This window comes from Chlorocebus sabaeus, chromosome 25 (assembly GCF_047675955.1).
Source record: "Chlorocebus sabaeus isolate Y175 chromosome 25, mChlSab1.0.hap1, whole genome shotgun sequence".
Taxonomy (NCBI): Eukaryota; Metazoa; Chordata; class Mammalia; order Primates; family Cercopithecidae; genus Chlorocebus; species Chlorocebus sabaeus.
Genome location: NC_132928.1, coordinates 73,971,391 through 73,989,539, shown reverse-complemented (window position 1 = coordinate 73,989,539; position 18,149 = coordinate 73,971,391). Strand labels below are relative to the sequence as shown.

Sequence of the window (18,149 nt, the reverse complement as noted above, 5' to 3'; positions counted from 1 at the left end):
TATTTTTTCTAGACACAGGGTCTCACTATGCCCAGGCTGATCTTGAACTCCTGGCCTCAAGTGATCCTCCCACTTTGGCCTCCCAAAGTGATGGGATTATAGGCGTGAGCCACTGTGCCCAGCCAAATTCTTTATATACATATACGTATCTTTGTGTTAGTCTGTTCTCGAGTTGCTATAAAGAAATACCTGAGGCTGGGTAATTTATAAAGAAAAGAGGTTTAATTGGCTCACAGTTCTGCAGGTTGTACAGGAAGCAGAGCCTGCACCGGCTTCCTGGGAGGCCTCAGGAAGCTTACAATCATGGCAGAAGGTAAAGGGGGAGCAGGCGTTTCACGTGGCAGGAGCAGGAGCAAGTGAAGGGGGAGGTACTACAAACTTTTCAACAGCCAGATCTTATGGGAACTTACTCACTATGCTGAGGATGGCACCAATGGAATGGTGCTAAACCATTCATGAAAAAACCACCCCCATGATCCAATCATATTTCACCAGGCCCTGCAATGCAATCATATTCCACCAGGCCCCACCTCCAACGTTAGGGATTACAATTGAACATGAGATGTAGAGGGGACAAAAATCCAAACCTTATCCATTTTAAATGAAAACAATTCCTAAGGCCTCCACTGTTGGCTTACATTACTTTTATTATAGATAAATCTAGGTATCAACTTTTTTCCTAACTATAAGGTCAAAACAGATTTGCAAATTAAATAAAACAGTTATAAATCATAAATTTCCAAATCAACATTAGTTTAATGTGCTGATTGTTGTTTGAGATGAAATTGCCATTCCTGCTGTTGGCTCCCCGACCCTGGATGGGCATTCTTTCTGTCTCTACTGGGTAATTCCAGTCAGCCTATGAAGAAGTTGTGATCGTTCTCACCTAAAAGACAAATAAAAATGGACAGATGTGGTGGCTCATGCCTGTAATCCTATGGCTTGAGGCCAGGAGTTTAAGAACACCCTGGACAACATAGCAAGAACCCATCTCTATCAAAAAATTTAAAACTTAGCTGGGCACAGTATTAGCTAATTGTTACAAAAAATTAAAAATTAGCTAGGCATGGCATTTAGAAATTAGCACACACCTGTAGTTCCAGCTGTTCACGAGGCTGAGGCAAGAGCCTCACTTGAGCCTGGGAGTTCAAGGCTGCAGTGAGCTATGATTGTGCCCCTGCACTCCAGCCTGGGGTGACAGAGCTAGACCCTTTCTCCAAAAAAATTTAAAAATAATAAACAAAATGAAGCTTTCCCTCAACCCTGCATCCGTCTCTCACTGCCATCCCCTCTCCCTCCTCCCTTTGTATTTTAACTCCTCATCAAGGTCGTCTGGAATTGCTGCCTCCACTTCCTCTTCTCTCATCTTCCATTTTTGTCCTATCTTTATATTGTAAAAATAAAACAGATGCAGAACGTCGAAGAAAGCAACAGGTAGTTCAAGGAGTTACTCTAAGGTGAGTCTGATTGTCACTACCACTCAGATCTTGAAATAGAGATTTACCAGCAGCCCCAGGAGCCCCACCTGCCCCGATCATAGCCTCCTGTCTCTCCTCAAAAGCAACCACTAACCTGACATTTGTAGTAATCTCTTCCTTGCGTTTCTAATAGTTTTATCTCACTTGAGTGTATTCCTAGACGTTGTAGGTTTAGTGCCGCTCATTTTTCTATCTGTAGTTTTTTTCGCCACCCCTTTCTTTTCCTTGCATTTGGTCTGTTGAAGAGCCCATGCCTTTTGATCTGTAGCTTCCCACAGTCCGGAGCTTGCTGATTGCACACTCATTGTACAGCACAACAAGCTCCTTTGTCCTCTAAATTGCCTGCATATTGTCAGAGGCTGGATCAGACTTAGGTTCACTCCTTTCAGCAAGACAATAGGTAGTGGTGTGATCTTTCATCAGGAGTGCATGTCTGCTTGTCTCACTTTTTGTGATGTTAGGAGCTATTGATGATTACTGCCTACATCCATTAATTTCTAGGGAGTGACAAACGATGATATTCAAATTTCATCATTACTTTCTCATTTATTAGTTGAAATTCATGCTCATTTCCTGGGTCCACTCATTTCTAATGGAGGGAGCAAAATGGTGATGTCTAATTCTATTCATTGCAACAAAATAACAACTAAAACTGTATTTGTAATTTGGGAACTGAGAGCTAACTTTATTCAGCATATGGGTGGAGAAGCAGAGGACAGTCAGTCTCCCAAGAGAAAAGTAAAGCAAGTGCATGACAAGGAGAGAGGAGCTCTTGGTTCCTGACAGTTGTCTATTTCTGGTTCCAGTCCCTTTTTTGATTCATATGACAGAACTATATTTTCATAATAAATTCCTCCTTTGGGTTTAGGTTAAGTGAGAGTGGTTCCTGTTACTTTAGTTAAAGAACTTTGGCCAGTGAGGGCACTGTGTACACTTACGATGATGTTATTACTATTAGAAAACACAGGCTGGATAATTAGCTACTGTGCTCTATATGGAAGTTAGTTGATGTTTATGGATTTTTGTTCATTTTAAAATTCAGGTAAGCTGTTTCTTTACCACTTTTCCTTTCTGACGTGTCTTCATTAAAGAATGCCTCCCTAAAATAATATGAATAGATATCTCCAACATCAAACAATAGTTTCAAAAAGTGAAATTTTTATCTAGTGGAAGGAATAATACTAGCTAATACTTATATAGCACATAATTTTTGCCCAGTATTGTTTTAAAAATAGCAAAATGTAAGGTAAATTAGAAGAAATCTTTTTAGTAAATGAGATTTTATGTCAAAGTGTATGGCATATGGATCATTTTGCAATCAGAAAAAACAGACAATTGGTTCAAATATCTTGAGAATTGTATCTTACAAAATTATGATCGTGTGTTGTTTATGCTTTCCAACAGCATTACAATTTGCTTTTGAGATTTCCCAGCTCTCTCCCCATCCCCCGCCTATGCCTGGGCCTTCTCTTCCCTGGTCTCTGCTTATGTATGTTTGTTTGTTTGTTTGTTTGTTGTTTTTTTGAGATGGAGTCTGTCTCTGTCACCCAGGCTGGAGTGCAGTGGTGCGATCTCGGCTCACTGCAACCTCCGCCTCCCAGGTTCAAACAATTCTCCTGCCCCAGCCTCCCGAGTAGCTGAGACTATAGGCGCACGCCACCACGCCCAGCTAATTTTGTATTTTTTTTTTTTTTTGAGTTGGAGTCTTGCTCTGTCCCCCAGGCTGGAGTGCAGTGGCATGATCTCAGCTCACTGCAACCTCCGCCTCGTGGGTTCACGCCATTCTCCTGCCTCAGCCTCCTGAGTAGCTGGGACTACAAGCGCCCGCCCCCGCGCCCGGCTAGTTTTTTGTATTTTTAGTAGAGACAGGGTTTCACCATGGTCTCGATCTCCTGACCTTGTGATCCGCCCACCTCAGCCTCCCAAAGTGCTGGGATTACAGGCATGAACCACAATTTTGTATTTTTCATAGACATGGGGTTTCACCATGTTGGCCAGGCTGGTCTCAAACTCCCAACCTCACTGATTTGCCCACCTCAGCCTCCCAAAGTGCTGGGATTACAGGCGTGAGCCACCGTGCCCGGCTCCATTCTTCTTATGTTTGATCCCACTCTCAGCACTGTCTTCCCAGCGTGATGCCCTGACAGCCCGGTCAATTTCCTAGGGCCTAGCTCTTCCAGCACCTTTAGTCTTTACCTTTTTTTTTTTTTTTTTTTGAGACAGAGTCTTGCTCTGTCACCAAGGCTGGAGTGCAATGGCATGATCTCGGCCCACTGCAAGCTCCACCTCCTAGGTTCACGCCATTCTCCTGGCCTCAGTCTCCCGTGTAGCTGGGACTATAGGTGCCCACCACCACGCCCAGCTAATTTTTTGTATTTTTAGTAGAGACGAGGTTTCACCGTGTTAGCCAGGATGGTCTGGATCTCCTGACCTTGTGATCCACCGGCCTTGGCCTCCCAAAGTGCTGGGATTGCAGGGGCGAACCACCACACCTGGCCTGGTCTTTAACTTAAAGTAAGAAAAACCCTCCCAGTTTTGCTGCTGTTTTTACATTGGCCTGCAGTGCCTTCTAGAGTGCCTGTTAGCGCTGGGGCTTGCCTGTTCCCACACCGTGAGATGCTTGCCGCTTTCCTCTGCTGTCTTCCACACAAAGATAACGGTTGGTGGTGTGTCCCTTCACCCTTCCTTATCACTGTGTTGCTTTGCAAATGTCACCCATGGGCTATGGATTTTGTTATCTAGTTAATCCATCTGGAACTGGACTGTAAACAGTAGGCTCCCGCATTCTTCCAGAGTCTCTCATTCCCTCTCTTACCGCTGCAGTCGGCTTCCTTCCCCACCACAGCACCCAGACTGCTCTCGTAAAAGTCAGCAACAACCCTCCCTCTGTTAGATCTGAGGCCTCATTTCTTTTTCTTTTTTCTTTTTCTTTCTTTTTTTTTTGGACAGAATCTCACTGTCATTCAGGATGGAGTGCAGTGGTGCGATCTCTGCTCACTGCAACATCTGCCTCCTGGATTCTTGTGCCTCAGTCTCCTGAGTGGCTGGGATTACAGGTGTGTACCACCACACTTGGCTATTTTTGTCGTTGTTTTTTGAGACAGGATCTCACCCTGTTGCCCAGGCTGGAGTGCAGTGGCGCCATCTCAGCTCACTGCAGCCTCTACCTCCCAGGTTCAAGCAATCCTCCTGCCTCAGCCTCCTGAGTAGCTGGGATTACAGGTGCTTGCCACCATGCCAGGCTAATTTTTGTATCTTTAGTAGAGGTGGAGTTTCACCATGTTGGCCAGGCTTGTCTCGAAATCCTGGCCTTAAGTGATCTGCCCGCCTCTGCCTCCCAAAGTTCTGGGATTATAGGTGTGAGCCATCGTGTCTGGCCTGAGGCCTCATTTATTGATAGCGCTTGGCACAGTTGGTCTCACCCTCCTTCCTGAAACACTTTCTTCATTTGGTATCCAGGACAACACACCTCGGGGTTTTCTGCATTTCCGGCTGGTGCATATCACTGCTGGTACGATTAGCCCCATCGAATGCATGAAGATATGTGGGTTAGAGAGACTAGATAATTTGTCCAAGGCATCCAACTAACTAGCAGCATAGTCAGGACCAATAGTTAAATGTTTCTTAAGCATCTCTTGTGTGCTTGTCACTGCACTTGACACGTGAACAGTAAAATGTCTCCACCCTGGACGAACCTGCACCGTAACTGGGCAGGAAAAGGGAATACTTGAAATTAGTAGTGAATAACTAGTAGTTATCACTAGGAGTGACAACTAGCAGCGGGAAGCAGAGATGCAGGTGAGCTAGAAAAGCTGCGGAAAGGGAGAGAGGGAGGATTCCCACTCAGCCTTTTCGGCGGGTGAGATTTGAATAGGAGGCAGGGAGGAATAATGAGGAGGAGGGGCAGTCAGGCAAATGCGGGAGTTGAGGTTGAGGAGGGTCCAAACCAGGCCACCCAAAGGCTTGAAAAGCTCCCAGTCTTGATGCCTGTGGCCATGTCTGACCGCCACCTCATTCCCTTGTGAGTCTCACATGGTCTCATTTCCAAATCCACGGAGTCATCGTTGAGTCTGTGGTTCCTCCATCCTTTCTTTTTCTTGAAGTCCTCTCTAACCTAACCCCAGGGAGCATGAAGTCAACCGTCCTCACTAATGCCTGGAATTTCTTGACTTCTTATCCCTCTGCACTCTCAGGCTGCAAAGCTCTTGCCTTAAGTCAGTTCAGCCACTGTGCATAGGCTGCTGTGACTGGGTGTATTGGAGACACTGCAGATGTATTGCCTTGTTTTTTTTGTTGTTGTTTGTTTTTTTAGAGCCTCACTCTGTCGCTCAGACTGGAGTGCAGTGGTACCATCTCAGCTCACTGCAACCTACGCCTCCCGGGTTCAAGTGATTCTCCCGCCTCAGCCTCCCAAGTAGCTGGGACTACAGGCACATGCCACTGCGCCCAGCTGATTTTTGTATTTTTAGTAGATACAGGGTCTCACCATGTTAGCCAGGCTGTTCTCGAATGCCCTGCCTCAGGTGATCTGCCTGCCTCAGCTTCCCAGAGTGCTGGGATTACAGGCATGAACCACTGCGCCCAGCCTGATCTACCGTCTTTAATGTCAGCCAAGCCCTTAACCAAGGCAGGTGTGGTGCTCTTCCTCTCTGTCACATAGCAGCCTGTCCAGACCACGGCCAGCCACTTCTCTCACTGTGCCACTGACCAGGGCCCTCATCTTTCGCCCTAGCCTGTACAGTCAAGGACTCTCCTAAGTAGCCCTTGCAGGGCGCCTGGCTGATGGCGGCTTTCACTAAATGCTTATAACACTAGTGAGTAAGTGCTTCACATGTCCATGGGACTCTTGACCTGAAGAGTATGATGACTACAGTGATTTTAAAAGCCTGCAGTGGTAGAATTTCAGGAGAGGGAGGCAGCCGGGAGCCAAGAGCTACTCCAGGAACAGGTGTGACAAAACTCAACAATGCAGTTTTACACCACGACAGAAGAGACTGCACACAGAGGAGCAGTGCGAGTTCTCTTCTGGTGCTGGTTTACGACCTTTCTGTTTTCCCTTCTTTGTTTGCCTTTTCCTAACTGTGAGTTCAGTGCCCCCCTGGCCATTCGTCTTCCTCTCCAGCCCGGTGAGAATGGGGGTAAATGTTGAGAAGGGACATGAAGAGAGTTCATAAGTAAAGAAGGCTGTCATCATCATTATTGTTATTGCTATCACTATTATTAGTAGTGTTGTTCTCAGTAGCCCTAGGAACATGAGGATGAAGACCATGTCAGATGGACATTGCCGCCTTGACTTGTAAATTCCCTTTCTTGGAAATTTGGCAGTCTTGCTTGGAATAACAAGTATCTATTGGGCAGCGAATGAGATGGGGCTATAAGCCAGCAAAATCTCAAAGTCAGGCTGGGTGTGATGGCTCATACTTGTAATCCCAGCACTTTGGGAGGCCAAGGCAGGTGAATCAGGAGTTCGAGACCAGCCTGGCCAACATGGTGAAACCCTGTCTTTACTAAAAATACAGAAAATTAGCTGGGCACAGTGGCAGGCACCTGTAATCCCAGCTATTTGGGAGGCTGAGGCAGGAGAATCGCTTGAACCCAGGAGGTGGAGGTTGCAGTGAGCCGAGATTGCACCACTTCACTCCAGGCTGGGCGACAGTGAGATTCTGTCTCAAAAAAAAAAAAAAAACAGAAAAACAAAAAACTCAAAGCCGCAGAGACCAGGGACTGTTCACTGCACCTGAGTGACCTTGTCCAGTGATGTGTGTCCCCGAAGTGCATGCTCAGAGTCTGTGCAGGCCCTGGGAGTAGCTGCCCCTGCAGCGGGGCATAGACTCTGTGCAGGAAGATGCTGAATAAACAGCACCTTCCCTAACAAGTTCCATTCTCAGTAGCCCATGGGTTCTCCCGTGGTTACATGTCATCTCTTCCCAGAGAGTCTTGACATCTGTGAGCACCTCCCCTCCCTCCACTCTATTGAGTATATGAGCGGCTACAATGGTCATTTATTTGAATGAACAGAGAGAAATCAATTTAATCAAGCAAGGGAATGGAATGCAAATCCAAGGTCAAGAATGTAGCTGCTTCTTAGTTCTCCTTGTAAACCAAAAAGTATCTGAGACAGATTTCAATCAATTTAACAATTTATTTTGCCCAAGTTAAGGACATGCCTGTGACACAGCCTCAGGAGGTCCTGATGTCACGTGCCCAAGGTGGTCAGGCTACAGCTTGGTTTTATAGATCTCAGGGAGACATAAGACATCAATCAATACGGTAAGATGTATATTGGTTTGGTCCAGAAAGGTGGGACAACTGGGAGCCGAGCATAGGGTGGAGAGCTTCCAGGTCATAGGCAGATTCAAAGATTTTCTGATTGGCAATTGGTTGAGTTGTTATCTAAAAACCTGGAACCAATAGAAAGGAATGTCTGGGTCATGATAAGGGCTTGTGGAGACCAAGGTTTAATCATGCAGATGAGGCCTCCAGGTAGCTGGCTTCAGACAGAACAGATTGTAGATGTTTCTTATCAGACTTAAAGAGTCTGTTCTGTCAGGGTTTTTATTATTATTATTTTTTTTTATTGAGACAGAGTCTTGCTCTGTCACCCAGGCTAGAGTGCAGTGGCGCAATCTCTACTCACTGCAAACTCCACCCTCTGGGTTCAAGCGATTCTCATGCCTCAGCCTCCCAAGTAGCTAGGATTACAGGCGCCCGTCACCATGCCCAGCTAATTTTTGTATTTTTAGTAGAGATGGGGTCTCACCATGTTGGCCAGGCTGGTCTCGAACTCCTGACCTCAAGTGATCCACCCACCTTGGCCTCCCAAAGTGCTGGGATTACAGGCGAGAGCCACTGCGTCTGGCCTGTTCTTTCAGTCTTAAGGTCCATGTTGACGTTAATGGTAATGAGACATGGCCAACCCTCCCCCTCCTCTCATGGCCTGAAGTAGTTTCATAGGTTTACTTTGGGATGCCCTTGGCTGAGAGGAGGGGTCCATTCAGATGGTTGGGGGATTTGGAATTTTAGTTTTGGTTTACACTCTATTTCATTTTCCTGTCATTCTCTTTGTCCCCCCACCTTGAGAAAAGTCACCCCAGACTTCCTGCCATTCCGCAGATAAGTATCAGGTCTTGAATGTTTTCTTCCCTAGCAGCTCGAACTAGATGAGTAAGAAGCAGCTTGTCTGAGTCATCAATTTATCAACCAGAAACAAGCTCAGGAAATGCGTCTTTGGCATCCCCACTACCCCCACCCCATCTACCAGGCCTTTCATGGAAAGTTTCCCATGGGGGCCTGGGAGACTCAGCAGGGGGCTCTCCCTAGAGGCCCTGGGCTGCTCCCACTGTCTGCTGGCCCAGGAAGTCCACCGAGATCACAGCTTTTTATAAACACACTTGAGATTCTATTTCCTGAGTACAGTCAAGGTTCCCCCTCCTTTTTACAAGTTCAAGATACAGTACTTCGAAGTTCCACTGTAAATTCTAGATCCCTTGAGATTTTGTATGCTGGCCAAATACTTTGTTAGCACAACTCTGTCGGCCACATAAAGTGGAACAACCCTTACTGCCTGAAAAGGTTTGTTTGGTTGACAGCCTACGGAATACCAGTTTTGTTTTCCAACTGGAAAAGCACCACCATATGCAGATGTGATTGGTAGGAAAATGGGTCTGTGGCTACACGGATAATTTTGGTGAATGTGCTAAGGTAATGTGCATACATCGTTGTTCTTGTAACAGGTTCAGTGTGTGGGAGCTGTCCTGAGCACTGGCAATGTGGACGCCAGATGCCAGACCAGAATGGCGGGGGCTAGACCAGAAACCCAGAGACCTAGGTTCTTGTTAGAACTGAGCCACCAACCAGTGCTGTGGCCTGAAGGAGTCTCAACTTCTCTGAGTTTCAGTTTTCTCATTTGGTGTAAAAACTGCAGTTGCTTATCACGTAGGATTACTATGAGAATCAAATGAAATATATCTGTGAATGGAAACAGCTTATATGAAAACTCTAAAACCCTATGCCAACATAAAATTTTGTGCAAGTAAACACCTTTTACATTCAAGAGTGAACAGAACCAGAAGTCTTTTTTTTTTTTTTTTTTTTGGGACAGAGTTTTGCTCTTGTCACCCAGACTAGAGTACAATGGCAAGATCTCGGCTCACTGCAACCTCTGCCTCCCGGGTTCAAGGGATTCTCCAGCCTCAGCCTCTGGAGTAGCTGGGATTACAGGCAGCCACCACCACACCCAGCTAATATTTGTATTTTTAGTACAGAAGGGGTTTCTCCATGTTGGCCAGGCTGGTCTCAAACTCCTGACCTCAGGTGATCCACCTTCCTCAGCCTCCCAAAGTGCTGGGACTGCAGGCGTGAGCTACCACACCTGGCCAGACATGTTTTATTCCAACCAGATGGCTTGCTTCTATCTTTGTTTGGTGCTTCCTACATCAAATGTTTTGTTTTGTTTTTTATATTAATTAGCCTCTGGGACAAAAGAAAAGCTTGCATGGTTTTCTCTTGCCGGGTTCAACAAATACTTTCCTGGCATGCTAACTGCTTGTCACCATGGGAGCAACCACAATAAGCAAGCCAACATGAGAACTGGCAACACACACAAAGGTCCTTCACACATTCGCTGGCAACGCACACGTGGAATGTCACCGTGTCTGCCTTTCGGGGATCCAGTCGCAAATGAACATCTGGGTGCAGAGCTCGAAATATCTCTGTGCACCTGTCTTGTCACCTCCCACTGACTCCTCAAACAGTCCTGTGCGATCTGTTATTACTGCCATCCCTGTTCCCCAGCTGCAGGAAGCACAGCTTAATCTGTATCATTGACACGTGCAAGGTGACACCAGAAGTCATGGAACTGAGGTCAGGTGTGGTGGCTCATACCTGTAATCCCAGCACTTTGGGAGGCCGAGGTGGGTGGATCATCTGAGGTCAGGAGTTCTAGACCAGCCTGGCCAACATAGTGAGACCCCGTCTCTACCAGAAAAATACAAAATTAGCTGGATGTGGTGGTGGGCACCTGTAGTCTCAGTTATTCGGGAGACTGAAACAGGAGAAGCTCTTGAGCCCAGGAGGCAAAGGTTGCAGTGAGCATTTCACTCCAGCCTGTATAAGACAGAGCGAGACTGTAACTTTAAAAAAAAAAAAAAAAAGTAATGGAACTGAGGATCAAAAACATTCCCAGGTGCAAAATTCTGAGAAATATATAATATTCTAGTCTATGTGATTACAGCATGTTTTTATTATTAATTAACATTTTAGCATATATTAATTAATGCATACATACATAAACATATATACAAATAAGTACATATTTCCCCTTAACATAACTAGTAATGCCCTAGAGCAGGGGTTGGCAACTACAGTCCCCATAGGCCAAATCTGGCCCACTGTTTGTTTTGTAAATAAAGTTTTATTGGGAAAGCCACACTCATTCATTGACGTATGAGACATGATTGCTTTCATGCTACAACCACAGAGTTGCCTAGTTGTGACAGAGACCTCATGGACCACAAAGCCAAAAATATTTATTCTTCCTCTTAACAGGAAAAGTCAGTTGAGCCCTACCCTAGACCTACTCAACCACTATCTTCTACCCATCAAAAAAAGTACAGAGGAGGGTAGGCATGGTGGCTAATGCCTGTAGTCCCAGCACTTTGGGAGGCTGAGGCGGGCAGATCACCTGAGGTCAGGAGTTCAAGACCAGCCTGACCAACATGGTGAAACCCCTTCTCTACTAAAAATACAAAATTAGCTGGGCATGGTGGCAAGCTTCTGTAATCTCAGCTACTCAGGAGGCTGAGGTAGGAGAATTGCTTGAACCCAGGAAGCAGAGGTTGCAGTGAGCTGAGATCGCGCCACTACACTGTAGCTTGGGCAACAAGAGCAAAACTCCATCTCAAAAAAAAAAAAAAAAAAAAGCACAGAAGACTGAGACAGGAAGATGACTTGAGTCCAGGAGTTGGAGGCCAGCCTGGGCAACATAGCAAGACCCTGCCACTTAAAAAAATACATAAAGTGGCCAGGCGTGGTGGCTCACACCTGTAATCCCAGCACTTTGGGACGTCAAGATGGGTGGATCACTTGAGCTCAGTAGTTCGAGACCAGTCTGGGCAACCTAGTGAGACCCCATCTCTACTAAAATTACAAAAAATTAGCCAAGTGTGGTGATACATGCCTGTAGTTCCACCTACTCGGGAGGCTGAGGTGGGAGGATTGCTTGAGCCTGGGAGGTGAAGGTTGCAATAAGCTGAGATTACACTACCACACTCCAGCCTGGGTGACAGAGTGAAATCCTGTCTCAAAAAAGAAAAAAAAAAAAACAAAAAACAAAACAAAACAAAAAAACCGTGCAGTGAAAATGGACAGAATTAAAAGGAGAAATACAAATTATATATTTAAAGAAAAAGCACCTGGGCATTCCTTGGCTCTCCATGCCTTGTGGACGATCTCTTCTGTGTGTCTGCTGTCTCCTGGTCTCCTCTGTCAAGGCAGCCACTCATTGAATTGCAAATGTGTGTTCAGTTGTTGACTTCCCTCCAGACTGTGAGCTCCTTGAAGGCAGGCGCTATGGGTTATTCCTGTGTGCATTCCCCCAGCACAGTCAAGTAGGTACTTCTTGGTTTTTTGGGTTTTTGTTTTTTGGGAGACAGGGTCTTGCTCTGTCACCCAGGCTGGAGTGTAGTGGCATGAACATGGCTCATTGCAGCCTCAAACTCCTGGGCTCTACAGATCCTCCTGCCTCACCCTCCCAGGTAGCTGGGACCACAGGTGCATGCCACCACACCCAGATAAGTTTTTTTATTTTTTGTAGAGATGGGTCTTGCTGTGTTGCCCAGGCTAGTCTTGAACTCCTGGGCTCAAGTGGTCCTCTCTCCTTGGCCTCCAAAAGTGCTAGAATTACAGGTGTGAGCCACTGTGCCTGACAGAGTAGATGCTTCTTGACTAAATGTTAAGGAGATTTTTGTGAGGGAGATAGACAAGGAACAGCTCTTTAGAGTCAGTGAGATACAGGTATGGTGCGGGGAAGCCCCGATCACCCTGGGAGGTCATAGAGGGGACTGGACTCAGCCTTGGGGAGTTGAACAGGCTTCCTGAAGGGAGTTAAGTGCCTAAGCTGATTTCTGAAGGATTAACCAGACAGGGAGAAGGAGAGTCACAAAAAGAATATCACGTGGAAAGGCCTGGGAGGGAGAGGCAACAAGACATGGATGAAGTATAGCTCTTAGCAGTCAGTGATGTGGAGAATGGGTACCTCCTGCCAGTGTCTGGACGTTGCTTTGTGTGGTCAATACTGCAGAGGTTACAACTCTGGACTGGTGACTGAACTCTAATCAGTGTGGAACGCATTATGACTTGGAAGTTGTTTATTCCAGGCCACAGCTGCTTATTAGCAATTCCACAGCTTCAGAAGTACAGCTGTCCCTCAGTATCCATTGGGCATTGGTTCCTGAAGATACAAATCCACAGGTACTCAAGTCCCTGATATAAAATGGTATAGTATTTGCATATAACCTATGCACACCCTCCCATATACTTTAAATCATCTCTAGATTATTTATAATTCCTAATACAATGTGAATGCCATGTAAGAAGTTGTTATATTGTATTGTTTAGGAAATGATGACAAAAAAGAAATCTGTTCATGTTCAGTACAAATGCAACCATCCTTTTTATTTTTCCAAATATTTTCAATCTGTGGTTGGTTGAATCCACAAATGTGGAACCCATGGATATGGAGTATTCACTGTGTTTCCTGAGTTGTACAGTTTAGAGGTCAATTTTCATGCCAAAAAGCAGGACATAAATAAAGGAAAGCATACAAGTGTTGGTAAACGCACTTGGTGGTATCTGGTCCCTGAAATCTTTGGCCTTGACTTGTCAGTTATCAAGAAGCTTGAGATGCCAGCATGGCCAACATGGTGAAACCCCGTCTCTACTAAAAATATAAAAATCAGCCAGCTGTGGTGGCGCTTGCCTGTAATCCCAGCTATGCAGGAGCCTAGGGCAGGGCAATCGCTTGAACCTGTGAGGCATAGGTTGCAGTGAGTCGAGATCACGCCACTGCACTCCAGCCTGGGCAACAGAGCGAGACTCCATCTCAAAAAAAAAAAAAAAAGAAACGAGATGATAAAAATGACACATTTAGAAAAAACAGAACAAAAAAATTTCTTAAAATAAAACCCAGTGATATTCATCACTGGGTAAGCAAAATATGATCTGTCCCTACAATGCAATATTATTCAGCCATGAATATGAAGCAGGTTCTAATACATGCTACCACTTGGATAAAGCTTGAGAACATTCTGCTAAGTGAAAGACGCCAGACACAAATGTCACATATTGTATGATTCTGTGTATACGAAATACCCAGGATAGGTAAATCTGCAGAGACAGACTGTAGATTGATGGTTGCCAGGGGCTGGGAAGAAGGGGGAAACGGGGATCAACTGCTTAATGCATATCGGCTTCCTTTTGGGGTGATGAAAATGTTTCAGAACTAGGTAGAGGTTGGTGGTTACTCAGCATGGTGAATGCACTAAATACCATTGAATTGTTTACTTAAAAATGGTTTACTCAGCAGGGTGCAGTGGCTCATGCCTGTAATCCCAACATTTTGGGAGGCCAAGGCGGGCGGATCACCTGAGGCCAGGAGTTCAAGACCAGCCTGGCAACATGGTGAAACCCTGTCTCTACTAATAATACAAAATTAGCTGGACGTGGTGGCAGGGGCCTGTAATCCCAGCTACTCAGGAGGCTGAGGCAGGATAATCACTTGAACCTGGGAGGTGGAGGTTTGAGTGAGCAGAGATCGTGCCGCTGCACTCCAGCCTGGGTAACAGGAGAGAAACTCCATCTCAAAAAGACAAAAAAAGGTTCACTTTATGTTCTATCAATTTGCTTCTATTCTTTTTGCCTCAGTTAAAAAAAAATGTTTTAAAAGGAACTACCTAGGAGTAAGGAGATGTAAATATAATTTTGTTGACAGTTAAACCTATTCAATAATAATGATGTTTTTGCATTTTGAAAAACTGATGAAACAAAACCCAGTGATACACAGGCAGCCCTCGTGGTTCTGAGCGAGCTGCGGGGACTCCTGCAGCCCCGCCAGGGAGCACTGACGGATGACGCACCTGACAGCTTTCCTGTCTGTTTCTCTGATAGAGGTGGAGAAAACCCGGTGCCAGCATGAGCGAGAACACATTCTCGGGGCAGCGGGGGCAGCGGACCCACAGCGACCCATTCCTCCTGGGCTGTTCGTTCCTGAGTGCGATGCGCACGGGCACTACGCGCCCACCCAGTGCCACGGCAGCACCGGCTACTGCTGGTGCGTGGATCGCGACGGCCGCGAGGTGGAGGGCACCAGGACCAGGCCCGGGATGACGCCCCCGTGTAAGTGGGTGCAGGCCGTGCTTGGGCGTGTGCCTGAGAAGGACCTCGGGGACCGGAATTGCTGAACACGCACTTGGCTCTTCTGCTGCGCTAAAGCTTGAACTGTTCCACTGACTCCAGCCCCACCCCCTCCCTCTGCACCCCTCTTCCCTCTCACCCCGTTCCTCCCCATGCTTCCTCTCCTCCTCACCCTCTCTGTCCTCTTACCCTCTTCTTTCTCTTTCCCCATCCAACACACACACATGTGTAGGGTGTAAATACCCAGTGGGGCCTGCCACAGCAGTACCCTTAATGGTAGCTGAGCGGCTGTGTGTGCTCCGGGCCTCCCAGAAGAACTCTCTGCCGAGGGTGGCTGGAGGTGGAATGTTCCTGCTCTGGGATATGGCAGGGAGGGTGGGGACCAACCTGAACCCTTCCCCAGGGCTCTGTGTCCTAGGCAGTGGGACCTGTTTCAGACCCTTGCAACCCTTGCCTCCTTCAATCGTGCCCTAGGGCCTTTAGTTACTTGGGTTGATTTTTCAATCCAAGGAGCAAACAGCCACAAAACTTTCTGCGTGAGCTGGTTTTAAGACCATCACTGGAGGCAGTGGGAAGTTGCTGTCCTAGGGGCCAGGGGCCCTGTGTGAGGCCCAGCCTGGTGGCTGTGTGACTCTAGACAGACACCTTCCCCAGCCTCAGCGTCCTCAGTCTCAACCTAAGACATGAGGCAGATAAACCCTGAGAGTGATTCCCAGCTCTAAAATTCTGCTTCTGTTGCAAATGTAGAAACTGGTTATTGTCGCAAATTACCAAAAGCCAATATAATGAATCTTTGAATCTCCACTCACAATTTAGCTAAAAATCATAGATTGATCTCCTATCAAATATTTCCCCAAAGCTGCTAAGAAACAGTAAAACAATTACTCAGAAACTTCACTCATTCATGCAGCCAACATTCACTGAGGGGCAGTGCTGTGGTGGGTGCTAGGATATCCAGAGGAAAGTCACGGTGCTGGGCCCCCAGGAAGCGGACAGGATGGTAAATAAACAGAAAGAGTGTAGAGAGATGAGCTTTAGGAGACAACAGACAGCGACCAGGGAGCTGAGGAGGAATCCTGGCTTGTGTGGGGCAATGGGCTCATGGGTGAGGCTTTCCAGAAGCAACACCACGTGAGCCATGTTTCTAAGCCTGCGTATTGGTCATGAGGGCAACGAGGAGCCTGGGATGGGTTTGGAGCAGGTGCCCATGTGAAGCAGGGTTTAGGTTTAGAATATCACTGGCTGGGGGTAGAAGCTGAGAGGCAGGCATGACAGTCCCTGGCAGCGGGGAGGTGAAGGCTGTTGCACTAATGATGAATCCAGGTGAGAAACGGATGGATTTCAGAGATAATAAAGAGGTCAACCAGATTGGTTTATGTCACCGATTGGGTGCAATAGGCAAGACAGACAAGAGAAAGTGACCTTGGGGACAACCTTGTCCAGCTCTCACTATAGAGAGCAGGAGACCAGGCCCTGGAAGATGCATGCCCTGTGCACACAGCGAGTGAGTGGGCAGGGCCAGGATAGGGCTCAGGTCTCCAGACACCCGATCAGCCCTCTTAGCCCTCCTTACTCTGCAGCACAGCTGTGTGTCCTTCCTGGGACATTGTCTTATCAAGTGAATCAAGGAGCCAGCCAGGGTTTGAGGTCAGCAGATGAAAAGGCAAGCCTGACTCTGAGGGAAAAGGAGCCCCTGGCCGTGATTTTGTTCTTGAAAGCCCATAAACGTCATGCTCTTGCTTGTCAGGCCCCAGTCTGTCCATCCCTGTGGCACCGGGACAGAGTGTACTGCATGGGGCAAGCTCATTCTGATAGGCTCCTCCAGCATGAAAAAGCTCAATAGCTTGCACTAGAGCATGGCTCCCTGTGGGCAGGGAGTTCAGGGATGCTGTTGTTGCTGTTGTGCTATCACTGGTGCTGCCCGTGCTGCTGGTGCTGCTCTTACTTGCTTCACTCCTCTAGCACCAGTGCCCAAAGCAGAGCATAAGTAGCTAAGCTTTTCTATTACGAGGGAGGCTAGCCGGGCACGGTGGCTCACACCTGTGATCCCAGCACTTTGGGAGACCTAGGTGGGCAGATCACTTGAGGTCAGGAGTTTGAGACCAGCCTGGCCAACATGGTGAAACCCTGTCTCCACTAAAAACACAAAAATTAACTGGGTATGGTGGTGCGTGGCTGTAATCCCAGCTACTCAGGAGGCTGAGGCACAAGAATCGCTTGAATCAGGCAGGCAGAGGTTGCAGTGAGCTGAGATCGCACCACTGCACTCCAGCCTGAGTGACAGAGCAAGACTCCATCTCAAAAAAAAAAAAAAAAAAAAAAGAGGGAGGCCAAGCCTTTTTTTTCACATGACCTTTAACGCTTTGTGTTATCTTCTTCATCAGTGCCCTTTGACTGAGGGCTTTCTTCTGGTGCTTTCAGCTATAAAATGGGCAATGTGTGGCTGTGGCAGTTTGTGGTGCCATGAAGGTGATATGACCTGATGTGTGGGTGTGTGTATGTGTGTGCATGCTGCATATGTGTGGGGGTGTGTGTGCATTTGTGGGTTTCTGGTGCACACGGGCCTCGCTCACTGACCCCCTCTGCCATGCAGGCCTGAGTACAGTGGCTCCCCCGATTCACCAAGGACCCGCAGTGCCTACCGCTGTGATCCCCTTGCCCCCCGGGACCCATTTACTCTTTGCCCAGACCGGGAAGATTGAGCGCCTGCCCCTGGAGGGAAATACCATGAGGAAGACAGAAGCAAAGGCATTCCTTCATGTCCCGGTGAGTGCTGGCTGATTGCATCTGGTAACAGCTCCTGCTTCAGTGACCTGGAGAAACAAGCAGGACGAGGTCAGACCAGAACCCCAGGCTCAACCCCTGGTACCACAGGTGCTCATTCCATGTCGGCCCAGGTGACCATCTCTAGATGGGGCCACTGTGTTGCTGAGCTGCCCATGAGGCTCACAGTAAGATGGGCACAGATGTGGGAAGGCCTTCCAGAGTTACCCCTTGATGGTGGCTTCATGCTAATTTCATACCTTGTTCGTGTGCATCTGCTGGCTTGATCTTTCCATTCCTGCCAAATTCATGGTGATTCATCTTTCAGCAGCTGCTCAATTCGGGAGCCTCATGTCTGTCCTGAGGTAGCAACAAGCATTGGAGTTTTTAGAGGCTTTCAAAGCTTCAGGATGCATTTTGTGATTTAGGGACTTCTTTTCCCATTAGATAGAGGTTGGGCAATTCAGAAAAGTCATTCTGTTTTATCTGATCCTGACT

At 47.1% G+C, this 18,149-nt stretch overlaps 1 protein-coding gene across 1 annotated transcript in view; it reads left to right on the top strand.

Moving 5' to 3' along the window:
- The window catches only part of NID1 (nidogen 1), a 93,452-nt gene that overhangs the window by 62,875 nt on the left and 12,428 nt on the right, over positions 1–18,149 (top strand). The window contains exons 13-14 of the mRNA XM_007989874.3: positions 14,643–14,870; positions 17,482–17,654. Of these exons, the coding sequence (XP_007988065.1) occupies positions 14,643–14,870; positions 17,482–17,654 (401 nt within the window). The remainder of the gene's footprint in view (positions 1–14,642; positions 14,871–17,481; positions 17,655–18,149) is intronic.